The following is a 24,063-nucleotide window of genomic DNA, read 5'->3' on the forward strand; positions in this document are numbered from 1 at the left end:
TCCAAAGTTTTCACTGTAATTACATTTGATTCCATGAATTGAACTGCCTAAAATCACGAAGAAAGAACTGGAACAGCACCATTACCGATACACAAGCACACACCCCAACCCCTGCTTAACAGAACACATCTCATCAGTAGTGTATGTTTCTGTCTCTGTCTCACTGTGTCTCTGTGTCTCTCTCTCTTCGTCTGTCTCTCTGTTTCTCTTCAGGTGGAGTCCATCACCAGTCTGCTGAAGGGAGCGGTGGTGGCCAAGGCCTTTGAACAGACCAAGTGTTTCACACCTGGACGAGGACTGCAAGGTAAAGACGGAGGGGTTGTCTTTCAGTGTGCACCGTATTAACTTTGTAGTGCACTACTTTTGACGAGGACTGCAAGGTAAAGACGGAGGGGTTGTCTTTCAGTCTGCACCTTATTAACTTTGTAGTGCACTACTTTTGACGAGGACTACAAGGTAAAGACGGAGGGGTTGTCTTTCAGTGTGCACCGTATTAACTTTGTAGTGCACTACTTTTGACGAGGACTACAAGGTAAAGACGGAGGGGTTGTCTTTCAGTGTGCACCGTATTAACTTTGTAGTGCACTACTTTTGACGAGGACTACAAGGTAAAGACGGAGGGGTTGTCTTTCAGTGTGCACCGTATTAACTTTGTAGTGCACTACTTTTGACGAGGACTACAAGGTAAAGACGGAGGGGTTGTCTTTCAGTGTGCACCGTATTAACTTTGTAGTGCACTACTTTTGACGAGGACTACAAGGTAAAGACGGAGGGGTTGTCTTTCAGTGTGCACCGTATTAACTTTGTAGTGCACTACTTTTGACGAGGACTACAAGGTAAAGACGGAGGGGTTGTCTTTCAGTGTGCACCGTATTAACTTTGTAGTGCACTACTTTTGACGAGGACTACAAGGTAAAGGCGGAGGGGTTGTCTTTCAGTGTGCACCGTATTAACTTTGTAGTGCACTACTTTTGACGAGGACTGCCCGGTGAAGACGGAGGGTTGTCTTTCAGTGTGCACCGTATTAACTTTGTCAGTGCACTACTTTTGACGAGGACTACAAGGTAAAGACGGAGGGGTTGTCTTTCAGCCTCACTGTATTAACTTTGTAGTGCACTAGCCTTTGCAACTACAAGAAAGACGGAGGGGTTGTCTCCTGTACCATTACCCTTGTAGCCTCCTTTTGCAACTACAGACCCTAGCCTCCTGTAACCAGACTACAAGGGGTTGTCCCTAGCCTCCTGTAACCAGACCCTAGCAAGGTAACCAGACCCTAGCCTCCTGTAACCAGACCCTAGCCTCCTGCAACCAGACCCTAGCCTCCTGTAACCAGACCCTAGCCTCCTGTAACCAGACCCTAGCCTCCTGCAACCAGACCCTAGCCTCCTGTAACCAGACCCTAGCCTCCTGTAACCAGACCCTAGCCTCCTGTAACCAGACCCTAGCCTCCTGTAACCAGACCCTAGCCTCCTGCAACCAGACCCTAGCCTCCTGTAACCAGACCCTAGCCTCCTGTAACCAGACCCTAGCCTCCTGTAACCAGACCCTAGCCTCCTGCAACCAGACCCTATAGCCTCCTGCAACCAGACCCTAGCCTCCTGTAACCAGACCCTAGCCTCCTGCAACCAGACCCTAGCCTCCTGTAACCAGACCCTAGCCTCCTGTAACCAGACCCTAGCCTCCTGCAACCAGACCCTAGCCTCCTGCAACCAGACCCTAGCCTCCTGCAACCAGACCCTAGCCTCCTGCAACCAGACCCTAGCCTCCTGTAACCAGACCCTAGCCTCCTGCAACCAGACCCTAGCCTCCTGTAACCAGACCCTAGCCTCCTGCAACCAGACCCTAGCCTCCTGCAACCAGACCCTAGCCTCCTGTAACCAGACCCTAGCCTCCTGTAACCAGACCCTAGCCTCCTGCAACCAGACCCTAGCCTCCTGCAACCAGACCCTAGCCTCCTGTAACCAGACCCTAGCCTCCTGCAACCAGACCCTAGCCTCCTGTAACCAGACCCTAGCCTCCTGTAACCAGACCCTAGCCTCCTGTAACCAGACCCTAGCCTCCTGTAACCAGACCCTAGCCTCCTGCAACCAGACCCTAGCCTCCTGTAACCAGACCCTAGCCTCCTGCAACCAGACCCTAGCCTCCTGCAACCAGACCCTAGCCTCCTGTAACCAGACCCTAGCCTCCTGTAACCAGACCCTAGCCTCCTGCAACAACCAGACCCTAGCCTCCTGTAACCAGACCCTAGCCTCCTGTAACCAGACCCTAGCCTCCTGTAACCAGACCCTAGCCTCCTGTAACCAGACCCTAGCCTCCTGTAACCAGACCCTAGCCTCCTGCAACCAGACCCTAGCCTCCTGTAACCAGACCCTAGCCTCCTGCAACCAGACCCTAGCCTCCTGTAACCAGACCCTAGCCTCCTGCAACCAGACCCTAGCCTCCTGTAACCAGACCCTAGCCTCCTGCAACCAGACCCTAGCCTCCTGCAACCAGACCCTAGCCTCCTGTAACCATACCCTAGCCTCCTGTAACCAGACCCTAGCCTCCTGCAACCATACCCTAGCCTCCTGTAACCAGACCCTAGCCTCCTGTAACCAGAAGGGTTTGGTCGACGGAAGAAATACAGAAGGAAAAAAAGAACACTCTGGGGATGTTTGCCTTTCAATGGGAGGAAAAACTCCATCCTTTCTTCTTCTCCCTCCATTCTGTCCCCTCCCTCTCCACATGCATCCCTTTCTCTGGCATGGTGGTATATAGGTTTTTTTCTCCTCCCTTTTCCTGTAAGGGCTGTTTTTGTATGGTTTTGGAGTGTTTTTGTAGTGTTTTTAGCTGGGGTGTAGCTGTGCTTATTAGAGCTTGGAGAAGCAAGATAACATTGGAGAGACTCCAGACCCAGTATCCCTCCCCCCTCCCTCCATCCATCGCTCCTTCTCTCAAAGGAAAGAAAGAGTTTGAGAGGAAACAGGACCTGCTCAGAAAACACTGCAGCCTCCCTCACAGGGCTGCTACTTCCCGTGTGTGTGTGTGTGTGTGTGTGTGTGTGTGTGTGTGTGTGTGTGTGTGTGTGTGTGTGTGTGTGTGTGTGTGTGTGTGTGTGTGTGTGTGCGCACAGACTTGCATGCGTGCCCTCCACCCCTCTGTTCATCTCTCCTATTCCACTCCCTCTGTGCCCTCCTCTTTCGCACTCTCTCCCTCCCTCCATCCTTCCCTTCTCTCTGTTCCTCTCATATCCCTCTATACCCTTCCCTTCTCTCTGTTCCTCTCATATCCCTCTGTACCCTTCCCTTCTCTCTGTTCCTCTCATATCCCTCTGTACCCTTCCCTTCTCTCTGTTCCTCTCATATCCCTCTGTACCCTTCCCTTCTCTCTGTTCCTCTCATCCCTCTGTACCCTTCCCTTCTCTCTGTTCCTCCATATCCCTCTGTACCCTTCCCTTCTCTCTGTTCCTCTCATATCCCTCTGTACCCTTCCCTTCTCTCTGTTCCTCTCATATCCCTCTGTACCCTTCCCTTCTCTCTGTTCCTCTCATATCCCTCTGTACCCTTCCCTTCTCTCTGTTCCTCTCATATCCCTCTGTACCCTTCCCTTCTCTCTGTTCCTCTCATATCCCTCTGTACCCTTCCCTTCTCTCTGTTCCTCTCATATCCCTCTGTTCCCTTCCCTTCTCTCTGTTCCTCTCATATCCCTCTGTACCCTTCCCTTCTCTCTGTTCCTCTCATATCCCTCTGTACCCTTCCCTTCTCTCTGTTCCTCTCATATCCCTCTGTACCCTTCCCTTCTCTCTGTTCCTCTCATATCCCTCTGTACCCTTCCCTTCTCTCTGAGCAACACCTTCTATCTGGAACTGTGCCACTGGCCTGCTGTTTACTGCAATTCCGCCCCATATTTAGTACAGTACAGTACTGCTTATCACCCAGCAGTGAAGATGACACCATACAGACCTACTGTACGTATATAATAGCCACAGTTGTCAGATCACATCATAACAATATACAGTTAAGTAAAGTTTTTGGGGCTCAGTTTCTGCTTGTTTTGGCTTTACCTTTTGTGTGGGTCCCAAATGGCACCCTATTCCCTATATAATGAACTACTTCTGAACAGGGCTCTATATAGGGAATAAGGTGCCATTTGGGACACAGAAGTTTTCTTGGCCTGAAACATTCAGCTTCTATCAATTGTTTTTGTTTTATCTCATTGTGTAGGAAGGTTTTCTGTTCTAGCCGAAGACCTTTACTCTCAGATACTAATTTAATCTGGACAGGAAATGCAGCTGGAAGAAAAGTTGCTATATTTAACCCTATCAGTTTCCTGGAGTGACAATAAACCACTATCGTTTCCATATCCTGGCTATAGATCATGAATCTCCATTGCTGAGCCGGGACATTGTGAAGATCAGATGGTCTACAGTTGTTTTCATGAAAGGGAGGAAAATCTCTTGTTTCTGTATAAATGTCCAAGGTTTCTAAAGGTTGGGTTTTTGTGGGTTACAAAGGCTTCGTCCCAAATGGCTGGCTATTCCCTATGTCGTGCACAACTTTTGACTAGAAATGTAGTCAGAGTCGAGCATTTGTAAAGGGAATTGGGTGCCGTGCGGGACACAGATAAGGCTTGTAGTGAATAATGAACTGAATTGAATCAGTCTGTATAGCCCCAACCTGTGTGGCGGCCTGGGGCTATACAGTTGAAGTGGGAAGTTTACATACACCTTACATACACATACGCCAAATAATTTTAACCTCAGTTTTTCACAATTCCTGACATTAAATCCAAGTATAAATTCCCTATCTTAGGTCAGTTAGGATCACCACCTTATTTTAATTAAGAATGTGAAATATTAGAGAATGATTTATTTCAGGTTTTTTTTCATCACATTCCCAGTGGGTCAGAAGTTTACATACACCCAATTAGTGTTTGGTAGCATTGCCTTTAAATGGTTTAACTTGGGTTAAACGTAGCCTTCCACAAGCTTCCCACAATAAGTTGGGTGAATTTTGGCCCATTCCTCCTGACATAGCTGGTGTAACTGAGTCAGGTTTGTAGGTTCTGCCCACAAATGTTCTATAGGATTGAGGTCAGGGCCACTCAAATACCTTGACTTTGTTGCCCTTAAGCCATTTTGCCACAACTTTGGAAGTATGCTTGGGGTCATTGTCCATTTGGAAGACCAATTTGCAACCAAACTATAACTTCCTGACTCATGTCTTGAGATGTTGCTTCAATATTTCCACATAATTTTCCTACCTCATGATACCATCTATTTTGTAAAGTGCACCAGTCCCTCCTGCAGCAAGCACCCCCACAACATGATGCTGCCACCCCCGTGCTTCACAGTTGGGATGGTGTTCTTCGGCTTGCAAGCCTCCCCCTTTCTCCTCCAAACATAATGATGGTCATTACGGTCAAACAGTTCTAATTTTGTTTCATCAGACCAGAGGACATGTCTCCAAAAAGTACGATCTTTGTCCCCATGTGCAGTTGCAAACCGTAGCCTGGCTTTTTTATGGCAGTTTTGGAGCAGTGGCTTCTTCCTTGCCGAGCGGCTTTCTGGTTATGTTCATATAGGACTTGTTTTACTGTGGATATAGATACTTTTGTACCTGTTTCCTCCAGTATCTTCACAATGTCCTTTGCTGTTGTTCTGGGATTGTTTCGCACTTTTCGCACCAAAGTACATTCATCTCTAGGTGACAGAACGCGTCTCCTTCCTGAGCGGTATGACGGCTGGTCCCATGGTGTTTATACTTGCGTACTATTGTTTGTACAGATGAATGTGGTACCTTCAGGTGTTTGGAAAATTGCTCCCAAGGTTGAACCAGACTTGTGGAGGTCTTGGCTGATTTCTTTTGATTTTCCCATGATGTCAAGCAAAGAGGCAAGGAGTTTGAAGGTAGACATTGAAATGCATTCACAGGTACACCTCCAATTGACTCAAATGATGTCAGTTAGCCTGTCAGAAGCTTCTAAAACCATGACATCATTTTCTGGAATTTTCCAAGCCGTTTAAAGGCACAGTCAACTTAGTGTATGTAAACTTCTGACCCACTGGAAATGTGACACAGTGAATTATAAGTGAAATAATGTGTTGGAAAAATTGTCATGCACAGAGTGGATGACCTAACCGAATTGCCAAAACTATAGTTTGTTAACAAGACATTTGTGGAGTGGTTAAAAAATTAGTTTTAATGACTCCAACCTCAGTGTATGTAATCTTCCGACTTCAACTGTATGTATCAAGCATTTCAGAGTAGGATTGCTGATCTAGGATCAGGTTCCCCCTTACATATAATGTTATTCATTGTGATCGAAAAGGCATAACCGATCCTAAATCAGCACTTCTTCTCTGAGATGCTGGATACATCTGGCCCTGATATGTAGCTTATACCCCTCTACTACACTCTCCTAAAAAGATGGTTGTCTTTGTGTGTCTTTGAGGATATTTTATTCGTCTCAGTGTGTGTGTGTGGGGGGGAGTGTTAGGTCCCACATGTGTGTTTGTGTGTGTGTGTGTGTGTGTGTGTGTGTGTGTGTGTGTGTGTGTGTGTGTGTGTGTGTGTGTGTGTGGGGGGGGGGGTGTTAGGTCCCACATGTGTGTTTGTGTGTGTGGAGGGGGGGAGGGGGTGTTAGGTCCCCTATGTGTGTTTTAAATATCAGAACGTTCCAAACACTTTGCACATTTTACATGTTTCATTTCTCTCCTCTGATCTGTGTCTCTCACCCCATGTGAGCACAGATGCATTTGATCTAGGAGGAGTGTGTGTGTGCGTGCGTTATGTTGATCCGATGAAGCGTATCGCTGGCGTAGTGTGTGTGTTGATAATAAAGTAGATGGCAGAGCATTCCTCCTTCCTAGAGAAAAGAAACACAAACGCACACACCAAACACACTCACAGCCCCACACACTACACACACAAGGGAGACCAAATCCCTAAATGCCCTTTCAAGCCTCTAGTTCACCAACATCCTGTTATCACAGATTCAACTTCCCATCTCTCTCCAAAATCTACACTATATCTAACCCCTCTGTGTGTGTGTGTGTCTCTCTGTGTTTACACCCTAAATTGATCTGCTGCCTCTCTCTCTCCCCCTAATAAAGGCTGACTGTGTGTGAGGCACGGATAGGACCAAACAAAGACAGCAGTCTTAATGAGACATTCATTAGCAGACATCCCATCATATCTCTCTGGCACTCAGACATACGTCCACAGTGTCTGGGCTGGAGGAATGGAGACGGAAGGGAGAGAGAGGTATTGGGGGTGAGAGGGTGAGACAGAGGTAGAGAGAGAGAATGTGAGGGACATTTGGGAGTGTCTGTGTGGGTGTTGGTTCTCACCTTCAGACAGAGGAGCAAAATGATGAGGTATGTCTGGAACTCTTTCCTCTCCTCCGCCACTCTCATCCCTTCACCCCTCTCTTCTTGCTGATGAATAATGCAGGAGATGTTTGGCTCCTCATCCTCCATTCCTCTCCATCTCCATGTGTCTCCCAGGCTTTGAAGGACTCTAAAGCCCCTCATGTGTTACTGTAAGGTAGACACAACGAGGGATGAAGGGGGGATGTGGGCAGTGTGGTGGCCTAAAGCTGGTTAAGAAGATACCTGTTTTTTTGTTTAGGAGGTGGATCACAAGAAGGCCTTCAGTTTTTTGGCAACAAACCGATTCCCTCAAGGCAACAGGCTATGATTTTGGACAGTAAAGTAACTTGTCTAAAAAAAAAAACATCTCTCCTATCATTCCTCGATCCCACACCGCTTTCTTCTAAATGATTCAGGATACTGATTTAGCTATTTGGCTACTTCTCTCTGTGTCCAGGAGATCTGCGTTAGAACCAGAACATCATCCACAGTGTCCTTACTTAAGGACACTTCAACAAGGCTCTGAATAAAGGTGTCCTACGCCCAAACATAAGCATGTCGTTTTGGCCCGAAAATAAGCTCATATCTATGCAGACACCAAATCTATGCTCCTTTAATTTAAATGTACTTCTCTTGGATAGTCACCTGTTGGCAGCATCCTGGGTTAAGGAATGTTTTTTTGGATGATCTAGTCCCTCAGTTAAGAACCTGATTCTCTATTGGATCAAGCTGCGTGTTTGGGTACGCTTTCGTTCTCTGATTATAACATGTTGTTGTGTTGTGTCTGTCAGAGTTCCAGCAGGAGATGGATCCTCGGGTTAACTGTACCAAGAAGCTCCGTGTCCACATCAAGCAGGACCCATGGAACCTCCCCAGCAGCGTACAGGCCCTCACACACACCATCGCCAAGTTCGTTGAAGGTAAGATGCACACGCTGAGACCTTGAAAAAGCCTCTGGAATGAGTATGTCTCCATCCGCAGTAAAAGTCCACAGAGGTACAAACTTGAGGCAGTGCACCATACAGTACACACAGAACACTGGACACAAAGGCCTTCATCCACACATTAGCCAAGTTGGAAGGTTAGTGCTGAATATGGTACATGCACACCAATTACAACAAAACTCGGTAACATCACACCAATTACAACAAAACTCGGTAACATCACACCAATTACAACAAAACTCGGTAACATCACACCAATTACAACAAAACTTGGTAACATCACACCAATTACAACAAAACTCGGTAACATCACACCAATTACAACAAAACTCGGTAACATCACACCAATTACAACAAAACTCGGGAACACCACACCAGATGCATCAAAACTCGGGAACACCGCACCAGATGCATCAAAACTCAGGAACACCGCACCAGATGCATCAAAACTTGGGAACACCGCACCAGATGCATCAAAACTCAGGAACACCGCACCAGATGCATCAAAACTTGGGAACACCGCACCAGATGCATCAAAACTCGGGAACACCGCACCAGATGCATCAAAACTCAGGAACACCGCACCAGATGCATCAAAACTCGGGAACACCACACCAGATGCACCAAAACTCGGGAACACCACACCAGATGCAACAAAACTCGGGAACACCGCACCAGATGCAACAAAACTCAGGAACACCGCACCAGATGCAACAAAACTCGGGAACACCACACCAGATGCAACAAAACTCGGGAACACCACACCAGATGCATCAAAACTCAGGAACACCGCACCAGATGCAACAAAACTCGGGAACACCACACCAGATGCAACAAAACTCGGGAACATCACACCAGATGCAACAAAACTCGGGAACACCACACCAGATGCATCAAAACTCAGGAACACCGTACCAGATGCAACAAAACTTGGGAACACCACACCAGATGCAACAAAACTCGGGAACACCACACCAGATGCATCAAAACTCAGGAACACCGCACCAGATGCAACAAAACTTGGGAACACCACACCAGATGCATCAAAACTCGGGAACACCACACCAGATGCAACAAAACTCGGGAACACCACACCAGATGCAACAAAACTCGGGAACACCGCACCAGATGCATCAAAACTCGGGAACACCGCACCAGATGCATCAAAACAAAACTGCACCAAAACTCGGAACACCACACCAGATGCAACAAAACTCGGGAACACCGCACCAGATGCAACAAAACTCAGGAACACCGCATCAGATGCAACAAAACAACACCACACCAGATGCAACAAAACTCGGGAACACCACACCGGATGCAACAAAACTCGGGAACATCACACCAGATGCAACAAAACTCAGGAACATCACACACAACAGATGCATAAATATAAAGGTTTGAGATGAAACCACTTAAACTGAGTTGTAGAGCAGAAGCCTCTCCCTGGTTAGTCCTTAGCATCCCAAATACAGTGCCTTCAGTAAGTATTCATACCCCTTGACTTATTCCACATTCTGTTGTGTTACAGTAGAGGTGGGGAACCTTTTTGCCATCAAGGGCCATTTGGATATTTAGAAATTAATTTGGGGGACATATTATTACAATTTGCTATTTTCTCCATTATTCATGTTGTAATGTGACTTTGATCACTGACATTGGTTTTATAGTTTAAATATGATTTTTATGATGTGTGTCCTTGAGTATTTAGAAAAGTGCTAGTCCTATTTAAATAAATATTAGTATTGTAAATAATGTTGTTATTATGATTACTTGTTCAAACTCACCTCTAATCTGATGGCTGAAACTGCTTATCTTTGATGAGGCGTTTGAATTCAGCTGGTAGTGAAGATGACGTTACTCCCAGCTGGTTTTCCTGGTTTGTGTCAGTCAGTCTTGAGCAGAATCGAGTGTTTGCAAGAGTCAGTTTGGAAAAGAACTGCTCACAGCAGGAGGTCGTCCCGAACACAGACGCAAATATAAGTGCACGTCTCCTCAGAACAGGAAAATGCTCAGCACTAATGTACATTTTGTAGAACTCAAGGAGAGGGAGGTTGTTGTACCTGGCTTTGAGCTCGTCATGGCTTTGCAGCTCAATGACTTCGTGTTGTAGGCCATCGGGCACATCCGCTGGTTCGACGTTAAACGGGGTTGCAAATATTTTCAACTCCAGTTGTTTACTTTTCACATCCTTAACTTCTTGCGTCGAGCAATCCCGGATCCGGGATCCTATTTATAGCCTCAAGCTCATTAGCATAACGCAACGTTAACTATTCATGAAAATCGCAAATGAAATGAAATAAATATATTTGCTCTCAAGCTTAGACTTTTGTTAACAACACTGTCATCTCAGATTTTCAAAATATGCTTTTCAACCATAGCTAAACAAGCATTTGTGTAAGAGTATTGATAGCTAGCATAGCTATAAGCCTAGAATTCAGCCAGCAACATTTTCACAAAAACAAGAGAACCATTCAAATAAAATAATTTACCTTTGAAGAACTTCAGATGTTTTCAATGAGGAGACTCTCAGTTAGATAGCAAATGTTCAGTTTTTCAAAAAATATTATTTGTGTAGGACAAATCGCTCCATTTTGTTCACGTTTGGCTATGAAAAAAACCTGGATCCAGTTATAGCCTCAAGCTCATTAGCATAACGTAACGTTAACTATTTATGAAAATCGCAAATGAAATGAAATGAATGTGCTAGCTCTCAAGCCTAGCCTTTTCATAACAACACTGTCATCTCAGATTTATGCTTTTGAACCATAGCAAAACAAGCTTTTGTGCAAGAGTATTGATTGCTAGCGTAGCATTTAGCGTAGCATTTAGCGGGCAACATTTGCACAAAAAACAGAAAAGGATTCAAATAAAATCATTTACCTTTGAAGAACTTCGGATGTTTTCAATGAGGAGACTCTCAGTTACATAGCAAATGTTCAGTTTTTCCTGAAAGATTCTTTGTGTAGGAGAAATCGCTCCGTTTTGTACATCACATTTGGGTACCAAAAAAAAAACGAAAATTCAGTCATCAAAACGGCAAACTGTTTTCCAAATTAACTCCATAATACCAACTGAAACACGGCAAACGCTATTTAGAATCTATCCTCAAGGTGTTTTTCACATGTCTCTTCATTGATATATCGTTCGTGGATGTCTACTTTCTCCTGTGAATCGCTTGGAAAAAGACGGAGGACACCGGGCGGACACCTGGCAAGTGTAGTCTCTTATGGTCAATCTTCCAATGATATGCCTACAAATACGCCACAATGCTGCAGATACCTTGGGGAAACGATAGATCGGGCAGGCTCATTCCTTGCGCATTCACAGCCATATAAGGAGACAATGAAAAACAGAGCCTCAAAAATCCTGCTCATTTCCTGTTTGAAGTTTCATCTTGGTTTCGCCTGTTGCATCAGTTCTGGGGCACTCACAGACAATATCTTTGCAGTTTTGGAAACGTCAGAGTGTTCTCTTTCCAAAGCTGTCAATTATATGCATAGTCGAGAATCTTTTTGTGACAAAATATTGCGCTTAAAACGGGCACGTTTTTTTATCCAATAATGAAATAGCGCCCCCATAGATGTAAGAGGTTAAACCCCTCACAAAATGCCTTTGCGAGCTTTCCACACTCACCGCCATATTCTGACGTAAACTCAGGCTCTTGTCCTTGCAGAGTAGGAAAATGCACTGTGTTACCCCTTTCTAGTTGGACTTGCCACAGCTTTAATTTTGCTTCAAATGATTTCACGTTTGACAGCAGATCGCTGAGAAGCTGGTTCGGCCCTTGGAGCTTGATGTTAAAGTCAGACAGACACTTGGTTAAGTCCACCATGAAGGCCAAATCACACATCCACTTGTCATCACTCAGTTCCGCCACAGGTTTCTCTTTCATCTCCATGTGTCTCCATAGTGTTACCTCATCCTTCAGTCCGTAAAACCGCGCGAGCATGTTTCCACGGCTCAACCATCGCACCTCACAATGGTAAACCAGATCACCATACTCCGATTCAAGGTCCCTCAATAGCTCCTTAAACTGGTGGTTATCCAGCCCTTTGCTTTTGATAAAATTGAGTGTCGACGGGACAGTTGCCATTACGTTGTTCGGGCTTCAGGGACTGTGCACACAGACTTTCTTGATGTGTGCTGCCGTTGCATACAATTAAATCAGTTGGATCAAGACTGAGACAACTCGTTTATTTTTTCACTAATGCTGTTAACCCCTTTTTCGAGCCACTTCATTTTTTTTAACCGTAGCTCAGATTTGCTCATAGCCGAGACAAGTAACTCAAACAAGTCCTCACCTCTGGTGGTGCCATGCATGGCTTCCAAAGACAGCAATTCCTGCCTTGTGTCAAACTCAGCAGTAATCCCATGCACAAAAAATGGCAAATTGGGCAGTATTTGTTGTCAGTCATTTCATCGCATGCCAAAGAGTCCTTCAATGTTTTTTCAATATCTTGTGCCATGTCAGTTATCGCTCCGTGACAATTCTTCAAGACAAACTGACACTTTGGAACAATTTAACTTTGCCTGGTGCTAGCAAATCTGCAGTGGCAAGGAGACACTCTTTTACAAAATCTCCTTCCGAATGAGGCTTCAGTTTCTTTGCGATAAGCTAGCTCACCACAGAACTTGCTTGTATAACATCTTCCCCATCTAAACGAGGTTTCGTAAAGGTGGCTTGTTGGACACCCCGCTGAAGAGCAATGACTTTATCCACACCAAGTTGTCCTCGCAACTCATTCAGTTTAGCATGTTTCGAGCTGTAATGACGCTCCAATTTTTTTACTATTTTATTTTAGTGAAAAAAATAATGTCTAGAGATTTTTTTATATATAAAAAAATGTATTTATGAATTGGCAAGGGGCCTGATCAAACGGTCTCGTAGGCCGTATACGGCCTGGAGGCCGGACGTCCCCCACCCCTGTGTTACACCTTGAAATTCAAAATGGATTAAATATTGTTATTTCTCACCCATATACACATAACACCCCATAATGACAAAGTGAAAACAAGTTTTTCGAAATTTTTGAAAATGAAATACAAAAATATCTAATTTACATGTATTCACACCCCTGAGTCATGTTTGAATCACTTTTGGCAGCGATTATAGCTGTGAGTCTTTCTGGGTAAGTCTCAAAGAGCTTTGCACAACTGGATTGTAAAATATTTGCACATTATTATTTTCAAAATTCTTCAAGCTCTGTCAAATTGTCTATTGATCATTGATAGACAACCATTTTCAAGTCATGCCATAGATTTTCAAGCAGATTTCAGTCAAAACTGTAACTCGGCAACATTCATAGTCTTCTTGGTAAGCAACTCCAGTGTAGATTTAGCCTTGTGTTTTAGGTTATTGTCCTGCTGAAAGGTGAATTCATCTCCCAGTGTCTGGTATAAAGCAGACTGAACCAGGTTTTCCTCTAGGATTTTGCCTGTGCTTAGCTCCATTCCATTTTTTTTAGTCCTGAAAAACTCCCCAGTTCTTAACAATTACAAGCATACCCATAACATGATGCAGCCACCATTATGCTTGAACACATAGAGGGTGGTACTCTGTAACGTGTTGTATTGGATTTGCCCCAAACATAACACTTTGTATTCAGGACAAAAAGTGAATTGCTTTGCCACATTTTTTTGCAGTGTTACTTTACTGTCTTGTTGCAAACAGGATGCATGTTTGAGAATATTTTTAATCTGTACATTTTTTTTCACTCTGTCAATTAGGTTAGTATTGTGGAGTAACTACAATGTTGTTGATCCATCCTCACTTTTCTCCTATCACAGACATTAAACTTTGTAACTGTTTTAAAGACACCATTGGCCTCATGTTGAAATCCCTGAGTGGTTTCCTTCCTCTCCGGCAACTGAGTTAGGAAGGACGCCTGTATCTTTGTAGTGACTGGGTGTATTGATACACCATCCAAAGTGTAATCAATAACTTCACTCTGCTCAAAGGGATATTCAATGTCTGCTTTTTTGCTTTTATTCCCCATCTACAAATAGGTGTTATTATTTGTGAGGCATTGGAAAGCCTCCCTGGTCTTTCTGGTTGAATCTGTGTTAGAAAATCACTGCTCGCCTGAGGGACCTTACAGATAATTGTATGTATGGGGTACAGAGATGAGGTAGTCATTCAAAAATCATGTTAAACACTTGTATTGCGCACAGAGTGAATCCATGCAACTTATTATGTAACTTGATAAGCACATTTTTACTAATGAACTTATTTAGGTGTTGAATGCATGTTGACTCAAGGTATTTCAGCTTTCATTTTGAACTAATTTGTAAAAATTAAAATGTCATAATTCCACTTTGACATAATGGGGTATTGTGTGTAGGCCAGTGACAAAAATACCTCGTTTTTATCAGGCTGTAACACAACAAAATATGGAAAATGTCAAGGGGTGTGAACTCTTTCTGAAGGCGCAGTGTATTAATCCAACATTCTGACTCTATTTATTTCTGTCGGAGTGTGTGTTTGTGTGGGAATTAAGTGTGTATGTGTGCCTATATCCCTGATCAGATTACACTTCTGTGAAAGTGAGTGTGTGTGTGTGACTTTGTTTGTGTGTGTGTTTGACTTTGTGTGTGTGTTTGTGACTTTGTGTGTGTGTTTGTGACTTTGTGTGTGTGTTTGACTTTGTGTGTGTGTGTGTGTGACTTTGTGTGTGTGTTTGTGACTTTGTGTGTTTGACTCTGTGTGTGTTTGTGACTTGTGTGTGTGACTCTGTGTGTGTGTGTGTGTGTGACGTTGTGTGTGAAATAAGCAGTGGAACAGCGTAACCTCTCAAGATGACTGTCTCACCCAGCCTCTATGCTGCCAAGGTTTTTAATGTTCCACGAACACCACTGTGGCTTTGATATTGATACTAAACACACACAGATTCATATTATCTGTGTGCTTCCGTTGTGACGTTAGTCTTCACATGTGTAGAGACCTATCTAGACCTAACGGGGCGGTTGGTGAGAGACATCCTATCAGGTTTTATGGGTCAGAAGCACCAAAGTATCCTAAAGTCTCTGAGAGTCTAACCTTGGTTTGTTCTTCACTATTCCAGAGGTGAAGACACGACTGCTCTTGGTCCTACTACAATACACAGGTTGGTTTTCCTCTCCTCTTAAATGCCTTGGATGTAAAAAACAATGTACAGTTGATAGGGACATACACACACACGACAGTGTCCTCAATACACACATCTGCAATGAAACAGAGGAGTAAAATTGAATTCTAGGGACTAAACTGCAGATCATCTACATAGCTCTCTCTCCACACGGTAATTGAGACACTAGCTAAGCCCTCCTAAAACACCTACAGGAACATTTTTGTCAAGACAAAGTCCCTCATGATCCCATTACAGCACCTGTAAGAACACATATCTCCCTATTTCTCAAGGTTATAGAGTGAACAGATTCTCCTGAGTAGCGCAGCGGTCTACGGTACTGCATCTCTGTGATACAGGCGTCACTACAGACCCTGGTTTGATCCCGGGCTGTATCACAACCGGTCGTGATCCGGAGTCCCATATGGCGGCACACAATTGGCCCAGCGTCGTCCGGGTTAGGGGAGGGGTAGGCCGTCATTGTAAAATAAGAATTTGTTCTTAATTGACTTGCCTAGTTAAATAATAACAAATCATTTAATAAAATATAATAATGTGGCACAGAGGAAGCACAGTATGAATTCTACAGGAGGCTCCTGAACCCATTTTAAAATGAGTGGACTGCTTAACTTCTCCTTGCAGGCTATTTTTCAGGAAATGATGGCACCAGACAATTTATTTTCAGCTAGAGACCACCTGTCTTTTGACTCCATGTATTTCAAATTCATGTTTTATGCCCAACTGACTTTGACCACAATTGAACTTTGAAAAACTTTTGACTCGACCCAGGGAGTTAATGTAATTTGTGTTCAGCATCGATAACAAGTTAATTTTCTCTCACACACCTCCCCTATCTCTGTCTCTTCCTCCCTCTCTCCCTCCCCCATACCGCCCTCCATCTCTACCTCCCTCCATCCCTCTCTCTCTCTACCTCCCTCATCCCTCCCTCTCTCTTCCTCCCTCCATCCCTCCCTCTCTACCTCCCTCCATCCCTCCCTCTCTCTCTCTCTCTCTACCTCCCTCCATCCCCCTCTCTCTCTCTTTACCTCCATCCCTCCCTCTCTCTCTCTCTCCCTCCACCCTCCCTCTCTCTCTGCCTCCCTCCATCCCTCCCTCTCTCTCTCTCTCTACCTCCCTCCATCCCTCCCTCTCTCTCTCTACCTCCCTCCATCCCCCTCTCTCCTCTCTCTCTCTCTCTCTCTCTCTCTCTCTACCTCCCTCCATCTGTCCCTCTCTCTCTCTGCCTCCCTCCATCCATCCCTCTCTCTCTCTACCTCCCTCCATCCCTCCCTCTCTCTCTCTACCTCCCTCCATCCCTCCCTCTCTCTCTCTACCTCCCTCCATCCCTCCCTCTCTCTCTCGACCTCCCTCCATCCCTCCCTCTCTCTCTCTCCCTCCCTCCCTCTCTCTACCTCCCTCCATCCCTCCTTCTCTCTACCTCCCTCCATCCCTCTAGACTCAGAGATCCAGTTGAGAAGAGATATGGTATTCTGTCAGTCTCTGGTAGCAGCTGTTTGTGCCTTCTCCCAACACCTACTGGCTGTTCTCAACCAGGTAACAGTGAGTTTGTGTGCATGTGTGTGTGCGTGCGAGGGCGTGCTTGTGTGTGCGTTTCAACATTCAACTTTCCCCAAATTCCCAGATTTCCCAGAATCAGGAGGCAATGACCAGGAAGTCCGGGATCCTCCGGGAATTGGGGAAAGTTACTGGAATTTTGTAACCCTACAGCTAGCTTAACATTTGACCCCCCACTCCCCCCTCCAGACCCAGGGATCAGGCAGGGAGGCAGACCCAGAGGCCCCGGACCCCCAGGACCCTCAGGAGGCAAGCCGACGGTGGCTGGAACAGATAGCCTCCGCTGGGCTACTTCTCCACTTCCAGTCCCTCCTCTCTCCCAACCTGGTGAGTGACTGGCAGACAGGCAGCTATCAACCACCCCTGGACACTCATTGTATATTGAGGCTAAATATGATTGATTTGCAACACACAAAAAATGCTAAGATGTTGCCCCCAGATATTCCACATGATTTAAAATACTCTGCACGGCACCTGATTCAAAACTAGATTAGAATACTGCCGAGTATATTGTAAGCCCTGTTAGTTCTTTACCAGAGGAGATGCTTGGTGGCCTCACCTCATCTCATCTCCACGCCAAATCAGCTCCAAAACAAAGACAAACAAACTTAGTGCTCCTGTGTGTATGTGACCGCCCGCAGTGGAGTTGAATTGATTGTGTGTGTGTGTGTGTGCGTGTGTGCGTGTGTGCGTGTGTGCTTGTGTGTGTGTACCGGGCTCCCTGTAGAGGGATAGGACGGTGACGTTAGGTTGATTGTGGTTGTGAACAGCCATGTCATTGTACTGCGACTGTCCTCAGAGGAGCGACTGTCCTCTTGTTTAATGAGGGGACTTGGCTCTCCTAGCGTCCTACAGTACACCCAATACTGCCCCTCCATGGTTCAGCAACCGGACACCATGTAGCTCTGTAGCCCAGCTTAGCACTGCTGGGTTGGTACAGTTCAGTACAGGATAACCGATAACAGACCAGATTTGACCTCTGTCAATCCCCACACACATACGTCTACATTAGGAAAGTTGCAGAACTCGTAGTTGTAGTCCGTTCCTGATCAGTGCACTTTGTTTAAGTGCACTAGAGCACTACAGTTTGTCATTGTGTTAGAGAGAGAATCTCCAAGTCTAACTTCACCCACTTAGAGAACAGAGGAGGAAGAGTTTTGCCCCCTGGTCTGAAGGGGATGAAGGGAAGAATATCACTCAGAAAGCAATTATTTTTCCCAGTGATATTTTCAAATCATTATTTATACACTGACTGAATGGTTGAGATAGCCAAAATGTCATTTAAAGTGAAAAGAAGTGGAATTTTCTGGATTTCAGAAGTGAAACTCCATTTCATTTGAGACAGGATTAAGTAAGAGGATCTCTCCCTCTCTCCCTCTCTCCCTCTCTCCCTCTCTCCCTCTCCCTCTCCCTCTCCCTCTCCCTCTCCCTCTCCCTCTCCCTCTCCCTCTCTCCCTCTCCCTCTCTCTCTCTCCCTCTCCCTCTCCTCTCCCTCTCCCTCTCCCTCTCCCTCCCTCTCCCTCTCCCTCTCCCTCTCTCTCTCCCTCTCCCTCTCCCTCTCTCCCTCTCCCTCTCTCTCTCTCCCTCTCTCCTCTCTCCCCTCTCCCTCTCCCTCTCCCTCTCCTCTCTCTCTCTCTCTCTCTCTCTCTCTCCTCTCTCTCTCTCTCTCCACATCTCCTCTAAGCAGAGGCACTCCCTCTCTCAAAGGCAGTCTCCCTCTCCCTCTCCCTCTCCCTCTCCCTCTCCACTCCCTCTCCCTCTCCCTCTCTCCTCTCCCTCTCCCTCTCCCTCTCCCTCTCCCTCTCCCTCTCCACATCTTAACTCTAAGCAGAGGCACTGTACCAGCAGGTGCAAGCAAAAATCAAAGGCAGTGGTGTGTGTGTGTGTGTGTGCATGCCGAACCGTGTGTGTGTGTGTTAAACCCGCTCTCGGTGAACCTTGCCACACACCATTCCGAGGTAGTGGTTGGTTCCTGGTAAGCGACGACCGTATTCTCTGTTCTCACACGACAGTCAGTCAGGGCATCCCTACTGTCTCTTCAGTAACACTTCAGCCACACAGTAGGTACATAATGCTTCTGCTGCACCGTTTATTAGAGAGGGGGGGAAGAAGATGGAGAGAGAGAGGAGGAGTGTGACAGAGGAGCAGATAGGCACTAGCCAAAGCGTTTCCTTCTCCTCTGTGTCTGGCCTGGGAGCAGATGTGTTAGTTGTTTGTGTGAGAGGATGTTGTGACGGATGTTGGGAAAGGAAGCGACACACACACCAGGCACTGTACACTCACTTTAACCCACACGCACCAACATGTAAACAAACTGCTTGGAGAATGGGAAGGGAAGCGTCACACACACCAGGCACTGTACACTCACTTTAACCCACACGCACCAACATGTAAACAAACTGCTTGGAGAATGGGAAGGGAAGCGACACACACACCAGGCACTGTACACTCACTTTAACCCACACGCACCAACATGTAAACAAACTGCTTGGAGAATGGGAAGGGAAGCGTCACACACACCAGGCACTGTACACTCACTTTAACCCACACGCACCAACATGTAAACAAACTGCTTGGAGAATGGGAAGGGAAGCGACACACACACCAGGCACTGTACACTCACTTTAACCCACACGCACCAACATGTAAACAAACTGCTTGGAGAATGGGAAGGGAAGCGACACACACACCAGGCACTGTACACTCACTTTAACCCACACGCACCAACATGTAAACAAACTGCTTGGAGAATGGGAAGGAAGCGACACACACACCAGGCACTGTACACTCACTTTAACCCACACGCACCAACATGTAAACAAACTGCTTGGAGAATGGGAAGGGAAGCGACACACACACCAGGCACTGTACACTCACTTTAACCCACACGCACCAACATGTAAACAAACTGCTTGGAGAATGGGAAGGGAAGCGACACACACACCAGGCACTGTACACTCACTTTAACCCACACGCACCAACATGTAAACAAACTGCTTGGAGAATGGGAAGGGAAGCGATGTACACTCACTTTAACCCACACGCACCAACATGTAAACAAACTGCTTGGAGAATGGGAAGGGAAGCGACACACACATTCTCTCACACGCTGACCCACTGTTGTGTTTCTCTGTCTCAAACACACATTATCTCACACACAAAGTTGTGTGTTTCTCTGTGCAGACTGGCAGTTGTGGCTGCTTCGCGAGATCGATTGTTGTCTCTACCTTCTTACCCTTTGTGCTGTTGTCTGTGCCCAATAATATTTGTGCCATGTTTTGTGCTGCTGCCATGTTGTGTTGCTACCATGTTGTTGTTATGTTGTGTTGCTACCATGTTGTTATGTTGTGTTGCTACCAAACTGTGTTGTCATGTGTTGCTGCCATGTTGTGTTGCTGCCATGTTGTTGTTATGTTGTGTTGCAACCATGTTGTTGTTATGTTGTGTTGCTACCATGTTGTTGTTATGTTGTGTTGCTACCATGTTGTTGTTATGTTGTGTTGCTACCATGTTGTTGTTATGTTGTGTTGCCACCATGTTGTTGTTATGTTGTGTTGCTACCACGTTGTTGTTATGTTGTGTTGCTACCATGTTGTTGTTATGTTGTGTTGCTACCATGTTGTTGTTATGTTGTGTTGCTACCATGCTGTTGTTATGTTGTGTTGCTTCCACACTGTGTTGTCATGTGTTGCTGCCATGCTATGTTGTTGTCTTAGGTCTCTCTTTATGTAGTGTTGTGTTGTCTCTCTTGTTGTGATGTGTGTTTTGTCCTATATTTAAATGTTTGATCCCAGCCCCCGTCCCCGCAGGAGGCCTTTTGGTAGGCTGTCATTGTAAATAAGAATGTGTTAACTGACTTGCCGAGTTTAATTGAAAAAATAAATAAAACTGATGAGCAGGCCATGTTGGAGGGTTGACTGATTGTGTTTCTCTCTACAGACTGATGAGCAGGCCATGTTGGAGGATACTCAGGTAGCTCTGATTGACTTGGAGAAAGTCACCTTCTACTTCAGAGAGTTTGAAGGAGAACCACTAGTTGCAAGTATGTATGGAGAGACATGATCCTGTATGACATAGTGTAAATCTATAGGAGATCACCCAATGTCCCAACTCCATTCATTTAGATAACATTATCTTGCTGTAAATGGAATTCAACTATTTTCAATTACATTCAGCTCAGCTTCATTCAATCGCATTTGGCTTGTTGTGTTCCCTGCTGTATATAACACGTTGTTTATTAAACCTGTTATGATCCCATCTGTATAACTATGCACCAACTGGAACCTGCTGCCCATAGGGCTCTGATCAAAAGTAGTGCACTATGTAGGGAATAGGGTTGCATTGATGACGCAGCTTATGTATGGCCCTAGAACCTTGCTGTCTCTCTCTCCCAGACATGCCCATGTCGTATGAGGTGGAGGGGACCCGCCAGGCCCTGAAGGTCTGTTTCTACCTGGAGACATTCTACTTCTCCCAGCTACCCCAGCGCCTCCGGAACGGAGGAGGCTTCAAGATCTACCCTGCCCTGTTCACCCAGGGTAAGACCCCGCTTGGGGTCCATTATCACAACGAACGCTCAGAGAAGGAACGTTGATCTAGGATCACTGTTGCCTTTTAGATCATGATGAAGATGGTTATACGGAAGGGGAGGAACTGATCCTAGATCAGCACTCCTTCTCTGTGATGCTTTATGAATACGGGTCAGGATATTGGTGGATTTCTGTATACAAGTGGATTCTCGTAATTGTTTGTCTTTTTTTGTCTTCTCTAGCATTTCACGTGTTTAATTTCATATCTATATCACTACCTCTATAAATCATGGTTGGGAAAGAGCGTGCAGGGCATTTCACTGTACTGTTTAACACCTGCTGGGTCCTGTGCATGTGACAGTAAAACTAGAGTGCTGTATCTCTGCAATAACACGTTGTAATGTGTCTCTCTCCCCTCTCCGTCTCCCCTGTCTCTCCTCTCTCTCCCCCTCTCTCTCTCCTCCCCTCTCTCTCCTCCCCCCCTTTCTCTGTCTCCTCTCTCTCTCTTCTCCCCCGGTCTCCTCTCTCTCTCTCTCTCCCTCTCCCTCCTCTCCCCCGGTCTCCTCTCTCTCTCTCTCTCTCCCTCTCCATCTCTCTCTCTCCCTCTCCATCTCTTTTCCTCCTCCTCCTCCTCTCTCCTCTCCCACTCTGTCACTGTGTGTGTAGCTCTAGAGAGTATGGAAGGGTATTACTACAGGGATAGCGTGTCTGTAGAGGAATACCAGGCTCAGATTAACTCTGCCTCGCTGGACAAAGTCAAACAGTACTACAAGAGACTGAGGTATGGGCTGCTAGTACACACACACACACACACACACACACACACACACACACACACACACACACACACACACACACGTTCTCTACCCTTTGCGAAAGACTTCTCCCGACATCGCCTGTGACAGGCTGATAGGATTGATATGACTTCTATAGTTTTACTTCCTTCCTGTCTGCCCAGTGTGTTGTTCCTGTCCTCAAGGAGAAACAGCAGAGACATTAGAGCTTCTCTCTGCAGGTTGTATAATATACTTTGACACAACATTCCATTCCAGCACACACACACACACACACACACATGCACGCTCGCGCACACACATATACTCATGCACACACACACTCACGCGCACACACACACACATTCTGGCGCCTGGCTGCCACCCAGAACACACAGCAGGCCAGCAAAGTGATTTGCTGAATAGGCACAGCGGGACTGTGCTGTGATTGGTCGAGAACAGCACAGCAGGTCAGCACCTTGATTGGCTGAAAGCACCCAGCGTGTCGGCACAATGATGGTGATGGAGTACCACTGCAGAGCCGGGTGGACCCGGTTTCCTCACGCCCCATTGGCACACACACACATGGGGCCCCTCCCCTGATTGGCTACCCACCCCCATCGAATAATGACATGGAAATGATATACAGGGTTTCTATAAGATTCAGAACATCTGTGAGAATTGGAAATCTGGGGTTGTGCCTACAAAGTGCAGTGCTTTTGACCAGAGCCTTAGGTGCCCTGGTCAAAAGTAGAGCACTTTAAAGGGAATTGGACGCAATTTGTGAAGCAGCCATGGAGTGTTTTAATACATTAATACATAGATGCGGGGGGAAAACCGACCGTTTTCGTTCTTCAATGTGTGTGTCTGTTAGGGGGGGTGGGGGGGGAGCGAACTGTGTCTTTCCATTATTGTTAATTAAGGAGTGAAAAGCAGCTTTGGCAAATGGTTCGTCCAGAGTGAATTGCAGTCAGTACATTCATCTTAAGATAGCTAGGTGTCACAACCACATAGCTGTCATAGTAAGTTCATCTTTCCTCAATAAGGTAGCTATCAGCAAAGTCAGTTCACAAAAGGCTTTTTTGTTGTTTTTTACTGGGGCGGGGGGGGGTTGTGGGATTATTTATCATACTCTTTGTAAAGGCAGGGTTTCAGGTGTTTTCAGAAGATGGGAAAGGGACTCTGCTGTCCTTGCTTCAGGGGGAAGCTGGAAAGGGACTCTTCTGTCCTAGCTTCAGGGGGAAGCTGGAAAGGGACTCTGTTGTCCTAGCTTCAGGGGGAAGCTGGAAAGGGAATCTGCTGTCCTAGCTTCAGGGGGAAGCTGGAAAGGGACTCTGCTGTCCTAGCTTCAGGGGGAAGCTGGAAAGGGACTCTGCTGTCCTAGCTTCAGGGGGAAGCTGGAAAGGGACTGCTGTCCTAGCTTCAGGGGGAAGCTGGAAAGGGACTCTGTTGTCCTAGCTTCAGGGGGAAGCTGGAAAGGGAATCTGCTGTCCTAGCTTCAGGGGGAAGCTGGAAAGGGACTCTGCTGTCCTAGCTTCAGGGGGAAGCTGGAAAGGGACTCTGTTGTCCTAGCTTCAGGGGGAAGCTGGAAAGGGACTCTGTTGTCCTAGCTTCAGGGGGAAGCTGGAAAGGGACTCTGTTGTCCTAGCTTCAGGGGGAAGCTGGAAAGGGACTCTGCTGTCCTAGCTTCAGGGGGAAGCTGGAAAGGGACTCTGCTGTCCTAGCTTCAGGGGGAAGCTGGAAAGGGACTCTGCTGTCCTAGCTTCAGGGGGAAGCTGGAAAGGG

At 46.1% G+C, this 24,063-nt stretch overlaps 1 protein-coding gene across 1 annotated transcript in view; it reads left to right on the forward strand.

Annotated features, from left to right (window-relative positions):
• Nucleotides 1-24,063, forward strand: part of prex2 (phosphatidylinositol-3,4,5-trisphosphate-dependent Rac exchange factor 2) — a 221,707-nt gene that overhangs the window by 142,399 nt on the left and 55,245 nt on the right. Inside the window, 8 exon segments of the mRNA XM_064941020.1 lie at nucleotides 214-304; nucleotides 8,143-8,271; nucleotides 15,360-15,401; nucleotides 16,858-16,955; nucleotides 17,166-17,303; nucleotides 20,916-21,018; nucleotides 21,371-21,514; nucleotides 22,172-22,286. Of these exon segments, the coding sequence (XP_064797092.1) occupies nucleotides 214-304; nucleotides 8,143-8,271; nucleotides 15,360-15,401; nucleotides 16,858-16,955; nucleotides 17,166-17,303; nucleotides 20,916-21,018; nucleotides 21,371-21,514; nucleotides 22,172-22,286 (860 nt within the window).

The sequence above is a fragment of the Oncorhynchus masou genome, chromosome 28 (assembly GCF_036934945.1).
Source record: "Oncorhynchus masou masou isolate Uvic2021 chromosome 28, UVic_Omas_1.1, whole genome shotgun sequence".
Taxonomy (NCBI): Eukaryota; Metazoa; Chordata; class Actinopteri; order Salmoniformes; family Salmonidae; genus Oncorhynchus; species Oncorhynchus masou.